General features: G+C 43.9%; 1 protein-coding gene across 2 annotated transcripts in view; it reads left to right on the top strand.

Moving 5' to 3' along the window:
• Nucleotides 1-11,722, top strand: part of CASR (calcium sensing receptor) — a 45,094-nt gene that overhangs the window by 22,139 nt on the left and 11,233 nt on the right. The window contains exon 4 of one of the 2 annotated variants that reach the window (XM_004373633.1): nucleotides 4,739-4,969. In XM_004373633.1, coding sequence (XP_004373690.1) covers nucleotides 4,739-4,969 — 231 coding nt within the window. Of the gene's footprint in view, nucleotides 1-4,738; nucleotides 4,972-11,722 lie in introns of both variants that reach the window. The other variant, XM_004373632.2, reaches the window with a different exon arrangement.

The raw sequence follows: 11,722 nt of genomic DNA, 5'->3' as shown, positions 1-11,722 counted from the left end.
TAGCAACACTAGATGACTAAGACACTAGCCATTAGAGAAATGCAAATTAAAACTGCAACAAGATACCATCTCACCCCAACATCACTGGAAATAACAAATGTTGGAGAGGCTGTGGGGAGATAGGAACTGTTATGCACTGCTAGTGGGAATGCAAAATGATACAACCATTTTGGAAAATGATATGGTGCTTCCTTAGAAAGCTTGAAATAGAAATACCATATGATCCAGCAGTCCCACCCCTAGGAATATATCCTAGAGAAATAAGAGCCATCACACGAATAGACATATGCATGCCTATGTTCATTGCAGCATTGTTCACAGTAGCAAAAAGATGGAAACAACCTAGATGCCCATCAACAGAGGAATGGATAAACAAACTATGGTACATACACACAATGGAGTATTATGCAATGAGAAAGAGCAATGATCAATTTGTGAAGCATCTCATAACATGGATGAAACTGGAGGGCATTATGCTGAGTGAAATAAGTCAATCACAAAAGGACAAATATTATATGAGACCTCTACTGTAAAAACTCAAAAAGTTTACACACAAAAAGAAACAATCTTTGTTGGTTACGAGGGATGGGAGGGGTGGGGGTGGGGTGGAAATACTAAATAGACAATAGATAACTGGTAACTTTGGTAAAGGGTAAAACAGTACACAATATTGGGAAAGCCAGCACAACTTGTACAAGGAAAGGTCATGGAAGCTCCATAGACACTTCCAAACTCCCTGAGGGACTGAATTGCTGGGCTGAAGGCTGTGGGGACCATGGTCTCGGGGAATATCTAGCTCAATTGGCATAGCACAGTTTAAAGAAAATGTTCTATATTCTACCTTGGTTAGTAGTGTCTGGGGTCTTAAAAGCCTGTGAGCAGCCATCTAAGATACTCCGATGGCCTCACCCCCTTCAGGAGCAAGGGAGAATGAAGAAAACAAGATACAAGGGAAAGATTAGTCCAGAGGACAAACGGACCACAACTACCACGGCCTCCAACAGACAGTCCAGTACAGCTAGATGGTGCCCGGCTACCACCACTGACTGCTCTGACTGCGATCACAACGGAGGATCCCGGACAGAGCTGGAGAAAAATGTAGAACAAAATTCTAACTGACAAAAAAAGAGCAGACTTACTGGCCTGACAGAGACTGGAGAAACCCCGAGTATGGCCCCCGGACACTCTTTTAGCTCAGTAATGAAGTCACTCCCGAGGTTCACCTTTCAGCCAAAGACTAGACAGCCCCATAAAACAAAACGGGACTAATGGGGCACAACATTCCAGGGACAAGGACTGGAAGGCAGAAGGGGACAGGGAAGCTGGTAATAGGGAACCCAAGGCTGAGAAGGGACAGTGTTGACATGTCGTGGGGTTGTTACCCACTGTCATAAAATAATATGTGTACTAACTGTTCAATGAGAAACTATTTGTTTTGTAAACTTTCATCTAAAGTACAATAAAAAAATTTTAAAAAATCAAATGACATATCACATTGGGCAAATTTGCTGCAAAAGACATCTTTAAAGTGTTAAAAAGCTAAGATGTCACCTTGAGGACTAAGGTGCCCCTGACCCAAGCCATGATGTCTTCAATTGCCTCATATGCATATGAAAGCTGGACGATGAATAAGGAAAATCAAAGAATTGGTGCCTTTGAATTATGGTGTTGGTGAAGAATATTGAATATACCGTGGACTGCCAGAAGAATGAACAAATCTGCCTTGGAAGAAGTACAGCCAGAATGCTCCTTAGAAGCAAAGATGGCATCTCATATTCTTTGGACATGTTATCAGGAGGGACCAGTCCCTGGAGAAGGCCATCATACTTGGTAAAGTAGAGGGTCAGCGAAAAAAAGGAAGACCCTCAATAAGATGGATTGACACAGTGGCTGCAACCGTGGGCTCAAACATATCAACGATTATGAGGATGGCACAGGCTAGGCGGCGTTTCATTCTGTTGTACACAGGGTCACTATGAGTCAGAACCAACTGGATGGCACCTAACAAGAACTTTAGGAAGAATTAACACATAGGCAGTTTGGTTTGGGCACTCTCTTCGCTATGGGTATTCTGTAGGTTTTCTGTTCTCTCCACTGAATCCTGAGGGGGTGTGTGTGTGTGTCAGAGTCAAAGAAAGACAAAGAGATGAGAGACATAGAAAGGAAGAGAGCCAGGGAGTACAATAGCGCACCAATGTGGCAGAATGCATATGAAGGAAAACAGGTTATTCGTGTAGGTGCACACCTATCTCTGTGTACTACCACATTACCTTAGTGTACAGCCAAGGCCTTCACGAGGAGGAATTTTGCCTCCCAGGGAACATTTGGCAATGTCTGGAGATATTTTGGGTTGTCTCAGCTAAGTGCAGGAGACACCACTGGCATCTAGTGGGCAGACGCCAGGTATGCTGCTAAACATCCTGTAATGAATAGGACAACCACCGTCTCTCCGACAAAGAATTATCTGGCCCAAAGTGTCAATAGTGCTAAGATTAAGAGTCTGTTTGATCTGCACAGCAACCCTACAGAAAAGCCAGAACAGGGGGTATCTTAGGTTTTAATGAAGGAAACTGAGGCTGGGAGAGGTGACGTGCCTTCTTTGAGTTCTCACAGCTAGTTAGCAGCAGAGCTGAGACTAAACCGTGTGCATGTAAGTAAGGAATAGCTAAATATTGTAGCTGTAGAAGAGGTATTTGTGCTTCTTTGCCCATGTGAAACATGGTTAGAAGTGTGGCTGGTAGCTGTCTAGCGAGTATGGCAAATGCAGTGATGAGGACAGACTGCCTTCCTTGAAGAAGCAGATACATGCTGTGGTAGGGAGCTTCAGTGGGGTTAGGAGGGACTGGAGGTCACATTCTGCCTGCCCTGTGAACACACGTGGTCTGCTGTAAACTCTGCTCCCACACACACCAGAGATGGTTTTGAGTAAATTCACATGGCTTCCTCTGCCGATTTAATTTTCCGTACTGTAAATAAATGTTAAAGATTGTGAAAGGTCCCTGTGATCTCTGGAGGAAGAGTAGAGTGGAAGAGTGGGAAGGTGCCTCCCAGAGTTCTGGCTCTGTTGGCTTAGCTTGTCATGCACCTTCGGTTAGTGTGGCTAATAGGGCCTGGCCCTTGGCCTCATGCAGGCCTAGTAAGGTCATTCTTTAGATGAACTCAAGCTCAACTTTTTCCCAGTGTCTGATTTGATGTTGGTTTTATGTACCTTAAATATAATAATAATATTGTATGATCCCACTTCCATGAAATATATCTAGAATAGGGAAATACATAGAGACAGAAAGTTTTTTAGTGGTTCCCATGAGCTAGGGGCGGGCCGGGAATTGGAAGTTATTGTTAACTGAATTTCTGTTTGAGGTGATGACAGAGTTTTAGAAATAATTAGTGGTGGTGGCTATACAACATTATGAATGTAATTATTATCCCTGAATTACACACTTCAAACTGGTTAAAATGGCAAGTGTTATGTTATATATATTTTACCACAATAAATTTTTAGAAATACAATTAAAAATGTGAAAAAAAATGATAAAAAAGGAAAAGTGCCTCTAAAGGTACTCCTGGGGCACCAAATCACAGCACAGAGAAGAGTAAATATTAGAGCAGGGAGAGACCTGCCGATCTCAGGCCTGGCCTCTCACACATGGCTGAGGAAATGCACGCAGAGCCAGAGTGATAAGGCCCAGTGACTGGTGAGGGGCAGTGGAAGTGAGCACCCTACACTCACAGGCTGGGTCACGTCTTACTTGGTGCCTCAGTGACAGCTGGCACAGGACGGGGTCCGGCATTAAAGATAAGCTGCCTCGTGCCTGTGACCAGCTCTTAACTGATGACAGGACACAGTGCCAGGCACTTAAAATGCTGCAATGTAGCATAGCAGTTAAGAGAGCAGGCTTTGTACCATTTGCTGGCTGGGTGACCCTGGACCAGATACTTAGGTTTTCTGGGCCTCAGTTTCCCCATCAAAACAAAAATGGGGGTAATAGTACCAACCTGATAAGTTTGTTATAAGCATTAGATTAGATAATGAATATAAAGCCCTTAACACCGTGCCTAAAATGTAGTGAAGTGACTAGTAAGTCTTAGTAATTATTATCATTGCTTCTTTGTACAACAGCCTTGTGACCCATAAAACCTTGTAAAGAAATAAATAAGGGATTTACCATGGCTATTGCAACAGTGATGGCCAGTGTTACACCCACAGTCTCGTTTGTCTCTTTCTGTCACCCGTTTCCTGTGACTTGAGGCAGCAAGGCTCTTCCCCAGAAGCAGAAGCAGTTATCAGTACCTCCGCTCTTTCCCCAGTGTCCATCTCAGAAGGCATCAGGAATGGGCTCTGGCTTACAAACTCCGCTCCTCCTGGGGCACCCCAAGGTGATGGTGCAGCTGCAAAAGCTTTGACTTGGCCAGTAGCCATGGTGAGATATATCCCTTTTCCTTTTCCAACCTCAAGAAAGTGTTTACTACCCCCAGTTACGATGTGAGTGCCAAGTAGAGGTTGGTACTGGTATGGTTTCCAGGGCTGCCGCTAACACACTCTAGTGCCTTTGTGTGAATTAGAAAAAGGTGTCTCTTCCTCAAGTCACTTTCCTTCCATCTGCCAGGAAATTGTTGTAATATACTGATTTTGTTAGAACATGAGAGTGCGCTGTCCTTGGGCAGTGCACAACCTGCATAACCGTACGTGGCAGCCCTGTGGCTTGCACTCACAACATTCATCTCTGTTCCTCTTTAGGTACTGAAGCACCTGCGGCACCTAAACTTCACCAACAATATGGGGGAGCAGGTGACTTTCGATGAGTGTGGTGACCTGGTGGGGAACTATTCCATCATTAACTGGCACCTCTCCCCCGAGGACGGCTCCATCGTGTTTAAGGAAGTTGGGTATTATAATGTCTATGCCAAGAAGGGAGAAAGGCTTTTCATCAATGACGAGAAAATCCTGTGGAGTGGGTTCTCCAGAGAGGTATGTGCTGTCCATCAGAACACCAGATGCCTCTGCTGTGGGCAGGAAACTGTGCTGGGCGTTGGGAAGGTCTTGGGCTTCGCCACTGTTGTTGTTGCTAGGTGCCATCAAGTTGGTTCTGACTCATAGTGACCCTATGTACAACAGAACGAAACACTGCCAAGTCTTGTGCCATCTCACAGTCATTGCTATGTTTGAGCCCATTGTTGCAGCCACTGTGTCAGTCCATCTCGTTGAGGGTCTTCCTTTTTTTCACTGACCCTCTGCTTCATGAAGCGTGATGTCCTTCTCCAGAGACTGGTCCCTCCAAATAACATGTCCAAAGTACCTGAGTCTCACCATCCTCACTTCCAAGGAGCGCTCTGGCTATATTTCTTCCAAGACAGACTTGCTCATTCTTCTGGCAGTCTATGGTATATTCAGTGTTCTTCACCAACACCACAATTCAAAGGCATCAATTCTTCAATCTTCCTTATTCATTGTCCAGCTTTCACATGCGTATAAGGTGATTGAAAACACCATGGTTTGGATCAGGCACACCTCAGTCCTCAAAGTGACGTCTTTGCTTTTTAACACTTTAAAGAGGTCTGTTGAAGCAGATTTGCCCAATGCAATACATCGTTTGATTTCCTGACTGCTGCTTCCGTGGGCGTTGACTGTGGACCCAAGTAAAATGAAATCCTTGACAGCATCAGTCTTTTCTCCATTTATCATAATGTTGCTTATTGGTCCAGTTGTGAGGATTTTTGTTTTCTTTATGTTGAGGTATAATCCACAAGTCTTCCAAAATGATGAATTCTAAGGGCTCCCTGTGAAATCCATAAGTACTGAACGTATGGAGGAGAATCCTCGGGAACCTGAGCTCCATGCCTTATTATATTGAAACAATTTTATTTTTTACAGATCTGACTCCCCAGCTAGCAATAGTTTCTTTGACACTGACTCTCAAACCTCTCAAACAAGGTGGGGAGTAGGGGGCGGGGGGTAGGGGAGGAATCCTACCTACCTTGGGTTAAAAAAAAAAAAAAAAAACCTGTTGCCGAGCCGATTCTGACTCATAGCAACCTACCTTGGGTTGGGTTGGGGGCGTTGCTAATTTGAAAATACAGGGACAGGGGTGCATACTTATGGGGTTGTCACAATGACCAAGAAGTAGTAATGGCTTTCAGCACTTGGAGTCCAGGGATGCTAAGCGTCCTGCATATATTGGACAATATTACATAACAAAGAATTGCTGCCCTCTCTGAAAATGCTGATAACAGCCATTGAGAGACACTTTTCAGAGTGAGTCATGTGGTGTTGTCACCATTGCCTAGGGCCTGGACAATTCAGACAGAGGTAGTTCCAGGTCATTCAGCTCACTCGGGACTGATTTAAAATCAAAAGGCCAATTCATTCTTCTCCTGTGGGAGACCAGTAAGAAAGAGCAGGATGCCTGTGATCATAGGCAGGCCCCTTCCCTATCACTGAACCAGGAAGCCCGCCACTAAGTGAGTGTGCACCTAAGTAAAAGACGTGATATGCTGAAGTGATGACTATTCTGTGATGGCTTGTCCTAGAACGAGGTCAACCACTGCACCCAACTCCTCTGCAGGGATACAGATCCTGGACAGAACATCCTCTTGACCTATCCTAGGGAAGCCTGAATGAGACCCACCACATTTCTCTTTGTGCGTTCATTTTTGTTATCACCTTTGAGCGTCTTGGATCATGTCTTAAAACATGACCAAAGATTCAACTCATCTTTTTTACCAAACACTTCCTAGGCTGATGGATTTCTGATAAGATGCTGCACTCTCATAATTTCATTGTTCCCTAATTTATAGGATAGGTTACTCATGGGAAGATGTCCTATAGATAGTGAATCTTACCCACAGTGTGTGAGTCTTTATTAGCTTCTGCCTTGGAGGGTGGATTCTCAATTATAAATGTGCCATGACCTTTTCCACACAGATATATTGGGGTTCCTGAGATTATAGTCCTAATTCTGTTGTTATTAACTGACTCACGGCAACCCCATGTGTGTAGAATAGAACTGCTGCATAGGGTTTTTAAGTCTGTGACCTCTCAGAAGCAGATTGCCGGGCCTACCTTCAGAGGAAGCTCTGGGAAGGTTCTAACTGCCAAGCTTTTGGTTAGTAGTCAAGCACTTAACCGTTTCTATAGTCCTAATTATACTCTTGTCGAAATTATCACAAATTTCAATGACTGGAGTCTAAATTGATCAGCTGGAATATCACCTGTTCCCCAATGTTGGATCATCCAAGTTATCTTTCACCTCCACTAATGTATGTGATTGATTGTCTCTAATAGGTGAATGTCTCATCTGCACTCCTGCATGGATGCTAGTTCCTGTACAGTTCTCTATAACCTGAATGGCCCCTACCAGGCTGTATACATCATGGGCTTAAACATTGATAAATGAATAACACAGGGAATCGTCACAAATTCAGTCATATATGGTTCTGGAATAGTTGACAGAGTTATAAATTAGATCTAATTTTTCCATAGAAACAATGATACCTCAAGCCTAGCACACAGTAGGCACTCAACAAAGCTTAGTGTCTAGTCCACTCTTTCCTTGCTGTATTTTTTGTAGAAATGACTACAAAAATACCATCTATATTTAACTATAAATTATGTATTATAACTGCTCTATATAACTCACAAAGTTGTTATTGAGATCAAGGGTGAAAAGGATATTATGAACTGTATTATGGTATATGTCTTAAGGTTGGGTTCTCTAGAGAAGCAAAACCAGTAAAGCATATAAATATATACATACAGAGAGAGATTTATATCAAGAAAATGGCTCATGTGGCTGTAGACACTATAACATCCCAAGTCCATGGGTCAGAAAATAGGCTTCTCCTGATTCACGCAGCCGCAGGGGCTGGCGAACCTAAGATCAGCAGGCCACAGAGCAGGGCTCTTGTTCACAGGCTGCAAAGATCAATGAATCCCAAGATTGGCAGGCAAGACTGCAGGTAAGCTGCTAGTTCAAGTCCCAAGAACTAGAGGTCAGACAAACAGGAGCCAGCTGCAGGATCCAGAACAAGTAAAAGCCCTCAAGCCCTGCCTGAACATCCGCCCACACTCAATGCAGGCCACACTCCCAAGGAAACTCCCTTCAACTGATTGGCTGCTCACTGCAGAGCGCATCATGGGGATGATCATGTATCAAATCTCAACAGGGAAGTGATCACATTATATGACTGCCAAAACACTGAGAATCATGGCCCAACCAAGTTGACACACAATCTTAACCATCACAGTATATAAATGTAATATGTTATTAATATAGCATTATAATATCATAATCAATGGTCTCAATTTACGTATAATTTAGCACCTTAGAGCTAGATGAAATCTTAAAGAAGCTTGTCTCTAACACTCCAACTTGAAGTTGATGACAGTCAGGTTTAGGGAGGGAAAGATGACTTCTCAAGCCAAACAGATGGCAGTGTAAGAGCTGAGACTAGAATTCAAGTGCCCCAACTCCACCTCCAGTGCTCCATCCTCTGTATTATACTCTCCATAATTCTTTCCTTGTTTTACTGCAACAAATCAGAAGGAAAAGAAACATCTTCATTAGGGGCTTAGAATTGAGATGAGATTCCTTGGCCAGAATTGGACAGGTATCCTTGATGAGGCTGTTGGGGAGACTTGGAGATACTTGATGGCTTTAGAAAAATAGATCCTTCTGAGGCTATATCAGCCTTCTGCTGTGGTGGGATTTCTCTTTAGCTGAGGGATGCAGAATGATCTGAGGTCTCAGAGGGTGACGTGCTTCTAATCTTTGACTTTGATAAAGCAGGATTTGGTACAGTGAAAATTGCAGACTATGGAAGATGGAACTAAGTGTGAATCCCAGCTCTCCAGTTAGGTCATTGTGTGACCTTGAGTTTATTCCTTAACCACTCTGAATCTCATTTGTCCCCATCCATGAAAGCAGAGGTAATACCACCTTCCTTTAAGAGTTGTTGTGAGGGTTAAGCCAGCTAATATCTTCCAGCCTCCCTGAAAAAAACAAGATGGGATGGTTTACATTTCCAGATGATATTATCATCACCTTACACAAACCATTACAAAGAAGAGAAATAGAGGCATGGCAGAAACTTCCAGAGGCCTCCAATATTTGTTCTTCCCCTTTCATTAATGATAGAACTCTATTTTAGCTGAGTACATGACCACCCAGAATAAAGATGACATTTTCCAGCCTCCTCGTCAGCTAAGTGTGGCCTTATGACTAAATTCTAGACAATGGGACAGAAGTGGCAATGTTGTGTGGTGGCTTCTGGGAACCTTCTTTAAGAAATTTGTTGCAAGAGGCGGGACCAAGATGGTGGAGTAGACGGACACTTCCTGTGGTCCCTCTTACAACAAAGACCAAAAAAACAAGTGAATTCATTATATATGACAATCTAGGAGCCCTGGACATCAAAGGCAAAGTTGAGGAATCGGACTGAGGGGGGTGGGAGAGACGGTTCGGAAGCAGCGAGGAATTGCCAGACCTGACCCAGTGGGAGCCAGCATCCTTCAGGCCGGATCAGCTCACATGCACAGTGAGGCAAGCAGTGCTGCTCAGGAGGCATTTTCCACATCGGGAGAGACCCAGCGGTGGAGAGTCTACTCGGGCATCCAGAACCAGTGAGAAGCAGCACTCAGTACCTGTGTCCGGCCTACTGTGTGGATCAAATAACACCCCCTTTGGGAAAAACCTCCCTCCTATTTACCTCCCCGTTCCCTGCTCTGCACTGAGTTCCAGGCTGGCTTCAGCAATTGCTGTGTCCCCTGGGCCAGAAGTACTACCCATCACACACCCTGAGCCATTCTCCTGGCCTTGGAGAGGGAACAAATTAACAAACACGGAAAAAATAATCTGCCAGCTCCCCTAAGCCAGGAACTCAGGGTAGGCACAACTCTTTTGCCTAGGCACAGGCATAAGGGGTCCATGGGCTTTGAATGCCTTTCACCCCTACATAGACTTGTATGGGCCCATTTCAACAGTGGGGGCCCTCATTACCACAGTACAACAGGGTATATACCTGAAGTCTAACTTCAGCTGTTTCAGCTGTGGGGTGGCAGGTTCATGGCATTTGACACTGCTCTGCCCATTGGGCACGTTCCTTGCCCGCCCACATCGGGGCCTGAGGACTGGTGGCTCCACCCACGCCACCTAGCCACCTGCAACAGGGGTCCAAGAATAAGTGGTGCCCCCTAGTTCTTACAGCCAACAGCATTGGGTGCCCATAGTCCGGCTGCAAAACCCACCCACCTACACGCTCTAGGGAACAGGGACACGCTTTCCTCACTGACACTCGGGGGTGGGCGTCAGCCCCCTACCTTGCTCAGCATGTGACCCCCTGCTGCAGCCTACACCAATCACCCATGCCTGTCTAGGACTGTAAGTGAGAGCCTGAACCACACACTTGGTGGCCAACTACTTGGACGCCTGAGCTGAATCCATACAGGAGGAGTGGGTGGACTCCGGGGCTCACATACTTAGTGGCAGGACTGGCCACCTAGTGGCAGGATGTTGGAGTTTCAGGGGCACCAGTGATCAGGCTAGCTCATGAGCAGCCTATTTGGGCATATCAAAACAAAACAAAACAAGAAGCTAGGATACAGTAAGCAAACAGAAAATAAATAAATATAATAACATTGATGGCTCAGAGACAACAGTCAATTTCAAGCCACATAAAGAGGCAGACCATGATGGCTTCAGCAAGCTCCCAAAATAAAGAAACAAGAAATTTTCTGGAGGAAGAGAATTTCTTGGAATTACCAGAGGCAGAATACAAAAGATTAATATACAGAACTCCTCAAGATATCAGGAAGGAGGTCAGGCAAAATGCAGAACAATCCAAGAAACTCATAGACAAAGCAATAGAGGAACTTAAGAAGATTAGAGAAGACCATAATGACAAATTTAAGAGGCGGCAAGAATCCACAGAGAGACAGCAATCAGAAATCCAGAAGATTAACAATAAAATTTCAGAATCAGACAACTCAGTAGAAAGTCATAGGAGCAGAATTAAGGCAATCAAAGTCAGAACTGGTGAGATTGAAGATAAAGCACGTGACACTAACTTATTTGAGAAAAAATCAGATAAAAGGATTTAAAAAAATGAAGAAATCTTAAGAATTATGTGGGACTCTATCAAGAGGAATAACCTACGAGTGACTGGAGTACCAGAACAGCAGGGGATAACAGAAAATACAGAGAGAATTGTTGAAGATTTATTGGCAGAAAACTTGCCTGATATTGTGAAGGGTGAGAAGATACCTATCCAAGAAGCTAATCGAACCCCACATAAGGTAGATCCCAAAAGAAAGACACCAAGACATATTATAATCAAACTTGCCAAAACCAAAGATAAAGAGACAATTTTAAGAGCAGCTAGGGATAAACAAAAATTCATCTACAAAGGAGAGTCAATAAGACTAAGCTCGGACTACTCAGCAGAAACCATACAGGCAAGAAAACAATGGGATGACATTTATAAAGCTTTGTAGGAAAAAAAACTACCAGCCAAGAATTATATATCCAGCAAAACTATCTCTCAAATATAATGGTGAAATTAGGGTATTTCCAGATAAACAGAAGTGTAGGGAATTTGCAAAAACCAAACCAAAATTACAAGCAATGCTAAAGGGAGTCCTCTGGTTAGAAAATCAGTAACATCAGATAACAACTCAAAACTAGAACACAGGGACAGAGCAACCAGATATCAACCCAGATAGGGAAGT

This window comes from Trichechus manatus, unplaced genomic scaffold (assembly GCF_000243295.1).
Source record: "Trichechus manatus latirostris isolate Lorelei unplaced genomic scaffold, TriManLat1.0 scaffold00026, whole genome shotgun sequence".
Taxonomy (NCBI): domain Eukaryota; kingdom Metazoa; phylum Chordata; class Mammalia; order Sirenia; family Trichechidae; genus Trichechus; species Trichechus manatus.
Note: the sequence above shows the minus strand (reverse complement) of the source record. Positions and strands in the feature narration are given on the sequence as shown.